The 16,198-nt window shown below is 55.2% G+C and overlaps 1 protein-coding gene across 1 annotated transcript; it reads left to right on the top strand.

The window, feature by feature from the left end:
* Positions 1-1,437: 1,437 nt before the first annotated feature.
* On the top strand, positions 1,438-8,863 carry LOC134174147 (FXYD domain-containing ion transport regulator 7-like). The gene is made up of 6 exons (XM_062638829.1): positions 1,438-1,539; positions 3,091-3,123; positions 6,143-6,217; positions 6,961-6,994; positions 8,624-8,658; positions 8,762-8,863. Exons 1-6 carry the CDS (start codon positions 1,509-1,511, stop codon positions 8,779-8,781), a joined length of 228 nt encoding a protein of 75 aa, XP_062494813.1. The 5' UTR covers positions 1,438-1,508; the 3' UTR covers positions 8,782-8,863.
* The last annotated feature ends 7,335 nt before the right edge of the window (positions 8,864-16,198 follow it).

The following is a 16,198-nucleotide window of genomic DNA, read 5'->3' on the forward strand; positions in this document are numbered from 1 at the left end:
GGGTGAATTAAGGTGGTTTAGGGGTTTAAGGTGGTTTTGGGGTGAATTAAGGTGGTTTTGGGGTGAATTAAGGTGGTTTGGGGGTGAATTAAGGTGGTTTAGGGGGTTAAGGTGGTTTTGGGGTGAATTAAGGTGGTTGGGGGGGTTAAGGTGGTTTTGGGGTGAATTAAGGTGGTTTGGGGGTTAAGGTGGTTTTGGGGTGAATTAAGGTGGTTTTTGGGGTGAATTAAGGTGGTTTAGGGGGTTAAGGTGGTTTTGGGGTGAATTAAGGTGGTTTTGGGGTTAAGGTGGTTTTGGGGTGAATTAAGGTGGTTTGGGGGTGAATTAAGGTGGTTTTGGGGTGAATTAAGGTGGTTTTGGGGTTAAGGTGGTTTTGGGGTGAATTAAGGTGGTTTGGGGGTGAATTAAGGTGGTTTGGGGGTGAATTAAGGTGGTTTTGGATTTAAGGCGGGTTTGGAGCAATTTAAGGCGTTTTAGTCTGATTTAAGGCATGTTAGGGTGATTTAAAGCATTTTAGGCTGATTTAAAGCGGTTTGGGGCTGATTTCAAGTGGGTTTGAGCTCATTTACAGAGTTTTTGGCTTATTTAAAGCATTTTGGGGCTGCTATAAAGCGTTTTGGGCTGATTTAAAGCGTTTTGGGCTGATTTAAAGCATTTTGGGGCTGCTATAAAGCGTTTTTGGCTGCTTTAAAGCGTTTGGGGGCTGCTATGAAGCGTTTTGGGGTGATTTAAACCGTTTTTAGGCTGATTTATGCCATTTTTTAGGCTGATTTCAAGCTGTTTTGGCTGCTTTAAAGAGTTTGGGAGCTGCAATAAGGCGTTTTTGGGGTGATTTAAAGCATTTTGGGCTGATTTAAACCATTTTTTAGGCTGATTTAAAGCTGTTTTTGGCTGCTTTAAAGAGTTTGGGAGCTGCAATAAGGCGTTTTTGGGGTGATTTAAAGCGTTTTGGGCTGATTTAAACCATTTTTTTGGGCTGATTTAAAGCGGGTTTGGCTGTTTCGGCTCATTTTTAGGCTGCCTTAAAGCGTTTTTAGCTGCTATAAAGCGTTTTGGGGGCCATTTAAGGCGTTTTGGGCTGCTTTAAACCATTTTTAGGCTGCTTTAAAGCGGTTTTGGCTGCTTTAAAGCGTTTTGGGGCTGCTTTAAAGCGATTTTGGGGTGATTTAAAGCGTTTTGGGCTGCTTTAAACCATTTTTAAGCTGATTTAAAGCGGGTTTGGCTGTTTTAGATCATTTTTAGGCCGACTTAAAGCGTTTTTGACTGCTTTAAAGCGTTTTTTGGCTGCTTTAAACCGTTTTTAGGCCGATTCAAGCCGTTTTGGGGCCGTTTTACAGCGTTTCTGGGTTTTTGCTCCCATTATGGGGGGGGAGGGGGGGGGGGGGGTCCTGCTCCGGTGGGCGTGGCCTCCGCATCTCCTCCCCCCCCCCCCCCCCCCCCCCCCCCCCCCCCCCCCCCCGCTGCCGCATCGCTCCGGTACCGAGCGGAGCCGAAGGGAGCCGAGAGCCATGGCGACCCCTACGGAGGCAGCTATGGGGGGTACGGGCGCTATGGGGCGCTATGGGGCGCTATGGGGCGCTATGGGGTGCTATGGGGCTCTATGGGGCCCGATGGGTGCAGGATACAGGTGGGTGCAGGGTGGATGCTGAGGGATGAAGGATGCAGGGAGGGATGCTATGGGGTGCAGGGTGGGTGCTATGGGGTGCTAATGGCTGCTATGGGGTGCTGGGGGGGGGTGGGTGCAGGATGGATGCTGAGGGGTGAAGGATGCAGGGGAGGATGCTATGGGGTGCTGTGGGGCGCTATGGGTGCTAATGGGGCTCTATGGGGTGCTAGTTGTTGCTATGGGGTGCTATGAGTGCTATGGGGCGCTATGGGGAGGTGGGTGCAGGATGGATGCTGAGGGGTGAAGGATGCAGGGGAGGATGCTATGGGGTGCTATGGGGTGCTATGGGTGCTAATGGGGCTCTAGGGGTTGCTATGGCTGCTATGGGGTGCTAATGGGGCTCTGGGGGGGCTATGGGGTGCTATAGGGTGCTGGGTGCAGGATACAGGTGGATGCTGATGGGGACGTGATGCGGGGCGGATGCTATGGGATGCAGGATGGGTGCTATAGGGTGCTATGGGGATGCAGGATGGGTGCTATGGGGTGCTAAAGGGTGCTATGGGGTGCTAATGGGTGCTATGGGGTGCTAATGGGTGCTATGGGACGCTATGGGGATGCAGGATGGGTGCTATCGGGTGTTTGGTGCAGGATACAGGTGGGTGCAGGGTGGGTGCAGGGTGATGCAGCATGCAGGGCGGATGCTATGGGGCGCAGGAGGGGCGCTATGGGGTGCTATGGGGGGCAGGATGGGTGCTACGGGGATGCTAACGGGGTGCTGGGTGCAGCATACAGGTAGGTGCAGGATGGATGCTATAGGGTACTATGGGGCGCTATAGGCTGCTATTGGGGTGCTACAGGCTGCTATTGGGGTGCTATAGGCTGCTTATTGGGTGCTTTGAGAGGCTATAGGGTGCTATGGGGATCCTAATGGGGTGCTGGGTGCAGGATACAGGTGGGTGCAGGATGGATGCTATAGGGTGCTATAGGGCGCTATAGGCTGCTATTGGGGTGCTATAGGCTGCTTAGGGGGTGCTATAGGCTGCTATGGGGTGCTATAGGCTGCTTATTGGGTGCTATGGGGGGCTATAGGGTGCTATGGGGATGCTAATGGGTGCTGGATACAGGTGGGTGCAGGATGGATGCTATGGGGCGCTATAGGCTGCTATTGGGGTGCTATAGGCTGCTATTGGGGTGCTATAGGCTGCTATTGGGGTGCTATGGGGGCTATAGGGTGCTATTGGGGCTATAGGGTGCTATGGGGTGCAGGATGGATGCTGGGGGGGGGCAGGATACAGGTGGGTACCGGATGGATGCTATGGGGCGCTATGGGGCGCTATGGGGCGCTATGGGGCGCTATGGGGCGCTATGGGCTGCGCGGCCCCGCACTGCGCGTTGCGCTGCGGCTGCGCCCGCATCGGGGGGGGGGGGGGATTGATCCCAACCCTATCCCATGGGATCCCCCCCCCATTCCCATCCCCCCCCAGAAGCCGCTCGGGCCAAGGACCCCTTTAACTACGGTGAGATATGGGGGGGCCATAGGGGTGTATGGGGGGGTGCAATGGGGGTATATGGGGGTGCTATAGGGGTGTATGGGGGTGCTATAGGGGTGTATGGGGGTGCTATAGGGGTGTATGGGGGTGCTATAGGGGTATATGGGGGTGCTATAGGGGTGTATGGGGGTGCTATAGGGGTATATGGGGTGCAATAGGGGTGTATGGGGGTGCTATAGGGGTGTATGGGGGGTGCTATAGGGGTGTATGGGGGTGCTATAGGGGTGTATGGGTGCTATAGGGTGCTATAGGGGTGTATGGGTGCTACAGGGTGCTATGGGTGCTATGGGGTGCTATGGGGGTCTATGGGGTGCTATGGGTGCTATGGGGGTCTATAGGGTGCTATAGGGGTGTATGGGTGCTATAGGGTGCTATAGGGGTGTATGGGGGTGCTATAGGGGTGAATAGGTGGACTCTAGGGTAGTAAAGTCGAGATAGTGTGTCTAGTGGGGAGGTATGGGGGTGTATGGGGGTGCTATAGGGGTGTATGGGGGGTGCTATAGGGGTATATGGGGGGTGCTATAGGGGTATATGGGGGGTGCTATAGGGGTGTATGGGGGTGCTATAGGGGTGTATGACATAGGGGTGTATGGGGGTGCTATAGGGGTGTATGGGGGTGCTATAGGGGTATATGGAGGTGCTATAGGGGTGTATGGGGGTGCTATAGGGATATATGGGGGTGCTATAGGGGTATATGGGGGTGCTATAGGGGTGTATGGGGGTGCTATAGGGGTGTATGGGGGTGCTATAGGGGTGTATGGGGGTGCCATAGGGATATATGGGGGTGCTATAGGGGTATATGGGGGTGTATGGGGGTGCTATAGGGGTATATGGGGGTGCGATAGGGGTATATGGGGGTGCTATAGGGGTGTATGGGAGTGCAATAGGTGTATACGCGCGTGGCTATTGTGGTATATGGGGGAGCTAGGGGCTTGTATGGGGGTGCTATAGGGGTGTATGGGGGGTGCTATAGGGGTATATGGGGGGTGCTATAGGGGTATATGGGGGAGCTATCGGGGTGTATGGGGGTGTTATAGGGGTATATGGGGGTGCTATAGGGGTGTATGGGGGTGTATGGGGGGGCTATAGGGGTATATGGGGGTGCTATAGGGTTATATGGGGGTGCTATATATGGGGGTGCTATGGGGGGAGTGCTCTATATAGGGGTGCTATAGGGGTGTATGGGTGCTATAGGGGTGCTATAGGGGTGCTATAGGGGTGCTATAGGGGTGTATGGGGGTGCTATAGGGGTGTTTGGGGGTGCTATGGGGTGTATGGGGGTATAGGGGTATATGGGGGTGCTATAGGGGTGTGTGCTCTAGGGGTATGGGGGTGCTATGGGGTGTATGGGGGTGCTATAGGGGTGTATGGGGGTGCTATAGGGGTGTATGGGGGTGTTATAGGGATGTATGGGGGTGCTATTGGGGTGTATGGGGGTGCTCTAGGGGTGTATGGGGGTGCTATAGTGGTGTATGGGGGTGCTATAGGGGTGTATGGGGGTGTTATAGGGGTGTATGGGGAGTGCTATAGGGGTATATGAGGGTGCTATAGGGGTGTATGGGGGTGTTATAGGGGTATATGGGGGTGCCATAGGGATATAGGGGGTGCTATTGGGGTATATGGGGGGCCCATAGGGGAGTATTTGGGGTGCAGAGGGGAGTTTTGGGGGACTTTGGATGATTTTGGGGTGGTTTTGGTGTGTTTTGGGTAATTTTGGTTTCTTTTGTGGTGTTTTGGGGTGATTTTGGATTGTTTTGGGGGAGCTTGGGGGTGATTTGGGGTTGGAGTGATTTGGGGGTGATTTTGGGTGGCTTTGAGTTTTTTAGGGTGATCTGGGGTGGTTTGGGGTGTTTTGGGTAATTTGGGGGTGATTTTGGGTGATTTCCAAATTTTTTGGGGTGGTTTTGGGTTGTTTTTGAGTGGTTTGGTTGATTTTGGGTTGATTTCGGGCGTTTTGGGGTGACTGGTTGATTTTGGGTTGATTTCAGGTGTTTTGGGGGTGTTTCTGAGTTGATTTTGGGCGGTTTGGGGTTAATTTCGGGTGGGCTTGGGTCATTTTGGGTTGATTTCGGGTAACGGGGTTAATTTCGGGGGGGGTAGGTCGTTTTGGTTGATTTTGGGTTAATTTCGGGTGTTTTTGTGCCTTTTTCAGTTGATTTCGGCGGTGTTCGGTCATTTTGGGGTGATTTCGGGCGGTTTTGGTTTTATTTCGGGTGATTTTGGTTGGTTTTGTGTTAATTTCGGGCGATTTCCCCTGATTTTTGGTTAATTTCGGGCTGTTTTGGGAAATTTTGGGTTGATTTCGGGTGCTCTGAGTTAATTTCGGGAGTTTTAGGGGTGGTTTTGGGCTGATTTCGGCTGGTTTGGGGGTGATTTTGGGTTAATTTCGGGTGGTTTTGGGGTGATTTTGGGCGTTTTAGGGGCGGTCTGGGGTTAATTCCCGGTGGTTTGGGATAATTTTGGGTTAATTACGGCTGTTTTGGGGTTAATTCCGTGTGGTTTTGGGTTGATTTCGGGTGTTTTGGGTTGATTTTGGGTGGTTTGGGTTGATTTTGGGTGGTTTGGGGTCATTTTGGGTGGATTTCGGCTGTTTTGGGGGTGGTTTTGGGTCGATTTTGAGCAGTTTTGGGTTGATTTCGGGTGTTATTGAGTCATTTGGGGTTGATTTCGGGCGTTTGGGTTTTTTTGGGTGCTGATTTCGGGTGGTTTTGGGTTGATTTTGTGTGTTTTTGAGCGGAGTTCGGGTGGTTTTGGGTTCATTTCGTGTGTTTTGGGGTTGATTTCGGGTGTTTTGGGGTTGATTTCGTTTGTTTTGGGGTTGATTTCGGGCGTTTTGGGGTTGATTTCGGGTGGTTTTGGGTTGATTTTGGGTGTTTGGGGGTGATTTCGGGTGTTTTTGGGTTGATTTCGGGTGGTTTTGGGTTGATTTCAGGTGTTTTGGGGGTGTTTTTGGGTTGATTTCGGGTGTTTTCGGGTCTCCCCACAGATTACGAGTCCCTGCGCCTGGCGGGGTTGGTTCTCGCCATCGTCATGTTCGTGCTCGGGGTCCTCATCGCGCTCAGTGAGTGCCCCCCGCCCCAAAAAAAACCCAAAATCAGCCCAAAACACCCCAAAAACACCCAAAACCACCCCAAAATACCCATAAAACAGCCCAAACCCGCCCAAAATCCCCCCAAATACCCCCAAAAATCTGCCCCAAATACACCAAAATCAGCCCAAAACGCCCCAAAACCACCCCTAAACCTGCCCAGAATAGCAAAATTACCCCCAAAACAACCTAAAACACCCCGAAATACACCCAAATCAGCAGAAAAAGCCCCCAAAACCACACCAATACCCCTAAAACAGCTCAAAACGGCCCCAAACACCCAAAAATACCCACAAAACAGCCAAAATCAGCCCCCAATAGCCACAAAACAGCCAAAAATCAGCCCAAAATACCCCAAAATAGGCACAAAACGCCAAAAATCAGCCCAAAATACCCCTAAACCAGCCCAAACCCACCCAAATACCAACCGGCCCCAAATACCCCCAAAACACTCCAAAATATGCCTAAAATGGCCTAAAATGGCCCCAAACCAGCCCAAAACACCACTAAACCAGCCCAAAACGCCCTAAACTGCCCCAAAATGCTAAGAAACGCCCCATACCCACCCAAAACACCCTAAAGTGCCCCAAAATGCCCCCAAATGCCCCAAACCACCCCAAAACGTCCTAAACCGCCCCCAAACGCCAACTTTGCCCCAAACCACCCCAAAATGCCCCAAATCCGCCCCATTTTGAGTTCTTTTTCTGCACCCCCAGGTAAGAAGTTCAAGTGCAAAAAGGCGGAGCCAAGGTAAGACCCCGATAATGAGAACCCCCCCATAGACCCTGATAATGGGAACCATCCCATAGACCCCGATAATGGGAACCCCCCATAGACCCCGATAATGAGAACCCCCCCCATAGACCCAGATAATGGGAACCCAACCCCCCCCATAGACCCTGATAATGAGAACCCCCCATAGACCCTGATAATGGGAACCCCCCCCATAGACCCCGATAATGGGAACCCCCCCATAGACCCCGATAATGGAAATCCCCCCATACACCCCGATAATGGGAAACCCCCCATAGACCCCGATAATGAGAACCCCCCCATACACCCCGATAATGGGAACCCCCCCATAGACCCCGATAATGGGAACCCCCCCATAGACCCCGATGATGAGAACCCCCCCACAGACCCTGATAATGGGAACCACCCCCCCATAGACCCCGATAATGAGAACCCACCCACAGACCCTGATAATGGGAACCACTCTATAGACCCCAATAATGAGAATCCCCCCATAGACCCCGATAATGAGAACCCCCCCATAGACCCCCATAATGGGAACCACCGCATAGACCCTGATAATGAGAACCCCCCCATAGACCCCGATAATGGGAACCCCCGCATAGACCCCGATAATGAGACCCCCCCCATAGACCCCCATAATGGGAACCACCCCCCCATAGACCCCGATAATGAGAACCCACCCACAGACCCTGATAATGGGAACCACCCTATAGACCCCAATAATGAGAATGCCCCCATAGACCCCGATAATGAGAACCCCCCCATAGACCCTGATAATGGGAACCCCCGCATAGACCCCGATAATGAGAACCCCCCCATAGACCCCCATTATAGACCCCCCCCATAGACCCCGATAATGGGAACCACCTGCCATAGACCCCCCCATAGACCCCGATAATGGGAACCACCCCATAGACCCCGATAATGAGACCCCCCCCATAGACCCCCATAATAGAACCCTCACCCCATAGACCCCGATAATGGGAACCACCCCATGGACCCCCATAATGGGAACCCCCCATAGACCCCGATGATGAGAACCCCCCATAGACCCCCATAATAGAACCCCCCCACCCCATAGACCCCGATAATGAGACCCCCCCCATAGACCCCGATAATGGGAACCACCCCTCATAGACCCCGATAATGAGAACCCCCCCATAGCCCCCCATTATAGACCCCCCGCATAGACCCCGATAATGGGAACCACCTGCCATAGACCCCCCCATAGACCCCGATAATGGGAACCACCCCCCATAGACCCCGATAATGAGACCCCCCCCATAGACCCCCATAATAGAACCCCCCCCCGCATAGACCCCGATAATGAGAACCCCCCCACAGACCATAGACCCCATAGACCCCGATAATGAGAACCCCCCCCTCCATAGACCCCCATAATGGGAACCATAGACCCCGAGAATGGGAACCCCCCCATAGACCCTGATAATGGGAACCCCCCCATAGACCCCGATAATGGGAACCCCCGCATAGACCCCCATAATGGGAACCCCCGCATAGACCCCGATAATGGGAACCCCCGCATAGACCCCGATAATAAGAACCCCCCCATACACTGACCCCCCCTATATTGGGGTCCCCCATTGCCCCCCCCTTTTACAGCCCCCCGGACCCCCGGCAGCCGACCAAGACCCCCAGTAAGTGCCACCAATGGGGGGGGGGGGCAAGGTTTTGGGGTGAATTAACGCGATTTTGGGTCTCTATAATCCCCCCCCCCATTGACCTCCTCTTTCCCAGCAGCCCCCGCGGCCACGGCGTAGCCCCGCCCCCTGGAGCATGACCCCCCCCCTCCCCCCCCATGTTAATGAATGGGGATGGGGGGAGGGGGGGATTTGGGGGTCCCCCCCCCACACGGAGCCAAGGACACCCCAATGGGGGGCACCCATTGTGGGGACCCCCCCACCCAAAGAGGGGACCCCCCCCCAGCACCCATTATAAGGGGGGGGTGCCCCAAAAGTGGGTGCCCCCCCCATAATTGCACCTTGCACGCGAGGGGACCCCCACACCCCATAGGACCCCCCTATAGACCCCAATGGGACTGCCCCATATGGGACCCCCCCCAAAGCACCCCAATATTGGGACCCCCCCACCCCATAGGACCCCCCTATAGACCCCAATGGGACTGCCCCATATGGGACCCCCCCCAAAGCACCCCAATATTGGGACCCCCCACCCCATAGGACCCCCCATAGCACCCATAGGAGACCCCCCACCCATAGGACCCCCCCATAGACTCCAATGGGACTGCCCCATATGGGAACCCCCCAAAGCACCCCAAATTTGGGACCCCCCACCCCATAGGACCCCCCCATAGACCCCAATGGGACTGCCCCATATGGGACCCCCCCACAGCACCCCAATATTGGGACCCCCCCATCCCATAGGACCCCCCATAGCACCCATAGGACACCCCTCCAGCACCCCAATATTGGGTCCCCCCACCCCATAGCACCCCCCTATAGACCCCAATGGGAGTACCCCATATGGGCCCCCCCCCCATAGCACCCATAGGAGACCCCCGCCCCATAGCACCCCAATATTGGGACTCCCCCATCCCATAGGACCCCCCATAGCACCCATAGGAGACCCCTCCAGCACCCCAATATTGGGTCCCCCCACCCCATAGGACCCCCCTATAGACCCCAATGGGAGTACCCCATATGGGACCCCCCCCCATAGCACCCATAGGAGACCCCCGCCCCATATCACCCCAATATTGGGACCCCCCACCCCATAGCACCCCCCTATAGACCCCAATGGGACTGCCCCATATGGGACCCCTCCCATAGCACCCATAGGAGAACCCCCCCAATTTTGGGTCCCCCCACCCCATAGCACCCATATGAGACCCCCGCCCCATAGCACCCCAATTTTGGGTCCCCCCACCCCATAGCACCCATATGAGACCCCCACCCCATAGCACCCCAATTTTGGGTCCCCCCACCCCATAGCACCCATATGAGACCCCCACCCCATAGCACCCCAATATTGGGTCCCCCCCACCCCATAGCACCCATATGAGACCCCCGCCCCATAGCACCCCAATATTGGGTCCCCCACCCCATAGCACCCCAATTTTGGGTCCCCCACCCCATAGCACCCATATGAGACCCCTGCCCCATAGCACCCCCATATTGTTACCCCCCCATTGTCCCCCCCCATAGACCCCCCTCAATGGGACCCCTCCACAATGGGGGGGTCCCAATGGGGGGGGGGGGGGGAGGTTTTGGGGTCCCCCCCCCAATAAAGGATCTGTTTGGTAACCGCCGCTAGGGGGCGCTGCGTCCGGGGGGCGGGGCTTAAGGGGAAAGGGGCGGGGCTTAAGGTGCCCTATTGGGAGTAATGGTCTATACTGGGTTATACTGGTCCATACTGGGATGCACTGGTCCATAATGCACCCTATTGGGAGCCCTATAGCTATACTGGGTTATACTGGTCCATAGCACCCTATAGCACCCCATAGAGCCCCATAACACCCTATGGTACCCCATAGAGTCCTATAGCACCCCACAGAGCCCCATAGCACCCTATAGCACCCCATAGAGCCCCATAACACCCTATGGTACCCCATAGAGTCCTATAGCACCCCACAGAGCCCCATAGCACCCTATAGCACCCCATAGAGCCCTATAGCACCCTATAGAGCCCCATAACATCCTATAGCACCCCATAGAGCCCCATAACACCCTATAGCACCCCATAGAGCCCTATAGCACCCTACAGAGCCCCACAACAACCTATAGCACCCCATAGAGCCCCATAGCACCCTATAGAGCCCCACAACAACCTATAGCACCCCATAGAGCCCTATAGCACCCTACAGCACCCCATAGAGCCCCATAACACCCTATAAGGCCCCATAGAGCCCCACAACACCCTATAGTGCCCCATAGAGCCCCATAGCACCCTATAGCACCCCATAGAGCCCCACAACACCCTATAGCACCCCATAGAGCCCCATAGAACCCCATAGCACCCCATAGAGCCCCATAGCACCCCATAGACCTTTATTGAGGGGCGGAGCCAGAAAAGGGGGGGGGGCGTGGCCTCGCTTAAGCCCCGCCCCCCGACGCAGGAAGTGACGTCTGGTAGATCACAACGGGCTGGGGGGAGGGGGGGGGCAAAGAGGGGGCGGGGTCAGGATCGTGGCCACGCCCCCTCCCTTCCCTTTGACCCCGCCCCCCTTTGGCCCCGCCCCCCGCACTCACCGGCCCCGCCCCCGCCTTTGGGCGCCCCCTGGCGGCCGCCACGGACCCGGTCACGGCGAGGGCGGCCCCGGCCGCCGATGACGTCATCAGGAGCGCGTGGGTGCCCAGCAGCGCCCCCTGGCGGCGGGGATGGGTGAGGAACACACAGGGACCCATAGAGACCCTATAGGGACCCATAGGGACCCATAGAGACCCATAGAGACCCATAGGGACCCCATAGAGACCCATAGGGACCCCATAGAGACCCATAGGGACCCCATAGAGACCCACAGAGACCCATACAGAAACACAGAGATGCATAGAGACCAATAGAGACCCCATAGAGACCCATACGGACCCATAGAGACCCATAGAGACCCACAGAGACCCCATAGAGACCCACAGAGACCCATAGGGACCCATAGAGACCCACAGAGTCCCATAGGGACCCACAGAGACCCATAGAGACCCCCCAGAGACCCACAGGGACCCCACAGAGACCCACAGAGACCCCATAGAGACCCATAGAGACCCCATAGAGACCCACAGAGACCCATAGAGACCCCATAGAGACCCATAGAGACCCACAGAGACCCATAGAGACCCCATAGAGACCCACAGGGACCCCATAGAGACCCATAGAGACCCACAGAGACCCCATAGCGCCCCCTACCGCGTGGGAGGGCCCCAGGTTGTAGCACGTGGGGCAGGTGTGGGTCAGGAGCAGCCCCTGCAGCCCCAGTGCCAGGAAGGAGCCGATGGAGGCCACAATCCCCAGGGCCAGCGCTGCCCGCGCCTATGGGGCAGCCCCACACGTGAGCCTATGGGGCACTCTATGGGTCACACCCCCCCCAGGTCACCTGCCCCACATCGTGTCCCATAGCCAAGCCATATCACCCCACCGTACCCTATAGCATCCCACAGTGCCCCATAGCACTCTATAGTGCCCCATAGCTGCCCCATAGCCACTTGATAGCTGCCCCATAGGCAGGCCGTATCACCCCATAGCTGCCCCATAGCTAGCCCATAGCACCCCATAGCTGCCCAATAGCATGTTGTATCTGCCCCATAGCTAGCCCATAGCACCCCATAGCTGCCCCATAGCCAACACATAGCATGCCATATCTGCCCCATAGCTAGCCCATAGCACCCCACAGCTGCCCCATAAGTGTTCCCCCCACTCACCAGCCCCACAGAGGGCCTCTGCGCCATCGCCACCAGCACCGCCCCCGACACCATCAGCTGGGGGGGCAGATGTGGGTCACGCTCTGCCCCATAAGTGGGGCCCACCCCGTAAGTGCTCCCCCCGGTCCAATATGAGCCCACCCTGCCCCATAGCACCCCATATAAGTGCCCTGTGTCCACCACCCCATAACCACCCCCTGCCCCATAACCTCCCCATAACCCCACCCCTCAATTCCACCCCCTCTGTCCCATAAGTGCTCCCTCTGCCCCACAACTGCCCCCCCGCCCTGTAAGTGCCCCCTCTGCCCCATAAGTGCCACCCCTGCCCCACAAGTGCCCCCCATCAACCCCATAAGAGCCCCCCCTCCTGCCCCACAAGTGCCCCCTCCTGCCCCACAAGTGCCCCCCCCTCACCATGGCTCCGGCCCCTATGGGGGCCCCGAGCTCCGCCCCCACCGGGTGCTGCAGGGCCACGAACAGCCCCGCCCCCATCGCGCACTGCAGCGCCCCCAACAGGAGCTGGGAAACCTGCGGGGACCCACAGGGACCCATAGGGACACATAGAGACCCATAGAGACCCATAGAGACCCATAGAGACACATAGAGACCCCATAGAGACCCATAGAGACACATAGGGACCCATAGAGACCCCATAGAGACCCATAGAGACCCATAGAGACCCATAGGGACCCATAGAGACCCATAGAGACCCATAGAGACCCATAGAGACACATAGAGACCCCATAGAGACCCATAGAGACACATAGGGACCCATAGAGACCCCATAGACCCCATAGAGACCCATAGAGACCCATAGGGACCCATAGAGACCCATAGAGACCCATAGGGGACCCCCCATAGAGACCCATAGAGACCCATAGAGACCCATAGAGACCCATAGAGACCCATAGAGACCCATAGAGACCCCATAGAGACCCCATAGAGCCCCATAGAGACCCATAGAGACCCATAGAGACCCCATAGGGACCCCATAGAGACCCACAGAGACCCATAGAGACCCACAGAGACCCATAGAGACCCCATAGGGACCCCATAGAGACCCATAGAGACCCCATAGGGACACATAGAGACCCATAGAGACCCATAGAGACCCACAGAGACCCATAGAGACCCCATAGAGACCCCATAGAGACCCACAGAGACCCATAGAGACCCATAGAGACCCATAGAGACCCCATAGAGACCCATAGAGACCCATAGAGACCCCATAGAGACCCCATAGAGACCCATAGAGACCCCATAGAGACCCATAGAGACCCCATAGAGACCCATAGAGACCCCATAGAGACCCCATAGAGACACACAGAGACCCATAGAGACCCCATAGGGACCCCATAGAGACCCATAGAGACCAATAGAGACCCCATAGGGACCCATAGAGACCCATAGGAACCCCACAGAGACCCATAGCACCCCATAGCCCCCTCCCCCACTCACCCCCACCGCCAGGGGCTCCCCCCCCAACTTCCGGTCCCCTCCCCCCCCCGGCAGGACCCGGGTCAGGAGCGCGACCCCCCCCGTGGCGCCTTCTCCCTCCATGGCCCCGCCCCCTCCCTTGGCCCCGCCCCCTCCCACGCGCCCGGATGTGCCCCGCCCCTTTTTGGCGCCAAAAGGACCCGATGTCGTCATCACCCCCGTGTTTTAAGGTGGAAAAGGGGGAATTCGGGGTCGAGGAGCGAATGCCCCCCCCCTCCCCCCCCGTTTTGGGCTGAAAACGCCGCTTTTTGGGTCAAAAACGGCGTTGGGGGTCAAATTTATGCGTTTTCGCAGCGAAATCCAGCGTTTCCCAACGTCTTTGGGCTGAAAACGCCGCTTTTTGGGTCAAAAAAGAGCTTTGGTGTCAAATTTATTCATTTTCACAGCGAAACCCCGCGGTTCCCGACGTTTTTGGGCTGAAAACGCCGCTTTTTGGGTCAAAACCAGGTCTGGGTGTCAAATCCATGCGTTTTCGCAGCGAAATCCAGCGTTTCCCAACGTTTTTTGGGGTGAAAACGGCGTTTTTAGGTCAAATCCCCCCCGCGAGGTCGCGTTTTGGGTTAAAAAAACGTCATTTTGGGGCCGGGGATCGATTGGGCTCTGCCCCACCCCCAAAACCTCCGATTTTGGGGGCAAAGGTTGCGGGGCGGATGAAGTTTAACCCAGTTTGGGTAAATTTGGGCGGGTTTAGGTGAATTTGCACGTTTTGGGTTAAATTTGCGTGGTTTGGGGTGAATTTGGGTGTTCTGAGCTGGATTTGGACCTTTCAGGGGCTAATATGGGTATTTTGGGGTGGATTTGGGCTATTTTGGGGTAAATTTGGGTATTTTAGGGTGGATTTGGGCGTTTTGGGGACAAATTTGGGCCTTTTTTGTCAGATTTGGGCAGTTTTGGGGTGATTTTGGGTGTTTTAGGGTGGATTTGGGCGTTTTTGGGGTGAAAACCGGTGGTTTTGGGGCACAGGTCCCTTCGTTGCCAAATTCCCTTTGGGAACGGGGGGGGGGGCTTGGGGGCGAAGGTGAATTTTGGGGTTAAAAACCATTCTTTAGGGTCCAAACGGCCACAAAATGAAGATTTTTTGGGACAAAAAGCAGCATTTTGGGGTCTAAAAGCAGGATTTTGGGGCAAAAAGCAGCATTTTTGGGACTAAAAGCAATAGTTTGGTGCTAAAAGCAGCATTTTGGGGACTAAAAGCAACATTTTGGGGCCTAAAAGCAGTATTTTGGGGGAAAAAGCAGCATTCTTGGGACTAAAAGCAGCATTTTGGGGCTAAAGGAACATTTTGGTGCTAAAAGCAGCATTTTGGGGGCTAAAAGCAGCATTTTGGGGGCTCAGGACCCCCAACAACGGCCACGCGGGGCCCCCCCATGGTGGTGATGGCGGGGGGGGGCCAGATGATGTAGGTGGTGGTGACGGCGAGAGGCGGTGACGTCATCGGTGATGTCATCGACGGGCAGCAGCTGGGCTGCAAAGGGGAGGTGTGAGAAGGAATCAACCCAAAACCGCCCAAATTCACCCCAAAACTGCCCAAATTTACCTCAAACTGCCCACATTCACCCTAAAACCACTCAAATTCACCCCAAAACTGCCCAAATCCACCCCAAAACTGCCCAAATTCACCTCAAAATACCCAAATTCACCCCAAAACCTCAAAACTTCACCTCCTAAATGCCCAATTTCATCCCAACACGCCCAAATTTACCTCAAAACTGCTGAAATTCACCCCCGAAACGCCCAATTTTACCTCCAAACTGCCCAAATTTACCTGAAAACAGCCAAATTCACCCCAAAACCGCTGAAATTCACCCCCAAAACGCCCAATTTCACCTTCAAACTGCCCTAATTTACCTGAAAACAGCCAAATTCACCCCAAACCGCCCAAGTTTACCCCCAAAATGCCCAATTTCACGCTCAAAACTCCCAAATTTACCTCAACACGCCCAAATTCACCCCAAAACTGCCCAAATTCACCCCAAAACTGCCCAAATTTACCTCAAAATGCCCAAATTCACCCCAAAACCACTGAAATTCACCCGCAAAATGCCCAATTTCACCTCCAAAATGCCCAAATTTACCTGAAAACAGCCAAATTCACCCTAAACCACCCAAATTTACCCCCAAAATGCCCAATTTCACGCTCAAAACTCCCAAATTTACCTCAACATGCCCAAATTCACCCCAAAACTGCCCAAATTCACCCCAAAACTGCCCAAATTTACCTCAAAATGCCCAAATTCACCCCAAAACCACTGAAATTCACCCGCAAAATGCCCAATTTCACCTCCAAACTGCCCAAATTTACCTGAAA

This window comes from Pezoporus occidentalis, unplaced genomic scaffold (genome assembly GCF_034315485.1).
Source record: "Pezoporus occidentalis ecotype Australia unplaced genomic scaffold, CSIRO_AGI_Poc_V1 ctg585, whole genome shotgun sequence".
NCBI lineage: Eukaryota > Metazoa > Chordata > Aves > Psittaciformes > Psittacidae > Pezoporus > Pezoporus occidentalis.

Coding starts and splice junctions, on each gene's coding strand:
- LOC134174147 (XM_062638829.1), top strand. CDS start 1,509: ATGGCGACCCCTACGGAGGCAGCTATGGGGG. Junction 1,540..3,090: donor TACGGAGGCAGCTATGGGGG/GTACGGGCGCTA, acceptor ATCCCCCCCCAG/AAGCCGCTCGGGCCAAGGAC. Junction 6,995..8,623: donor TGCAAAAAGGCGGAGCCAAG/GTAAGACCCCGA, acceptor CCCCTTTTACAG/CCCCCCGGACCCCCGGCAGC.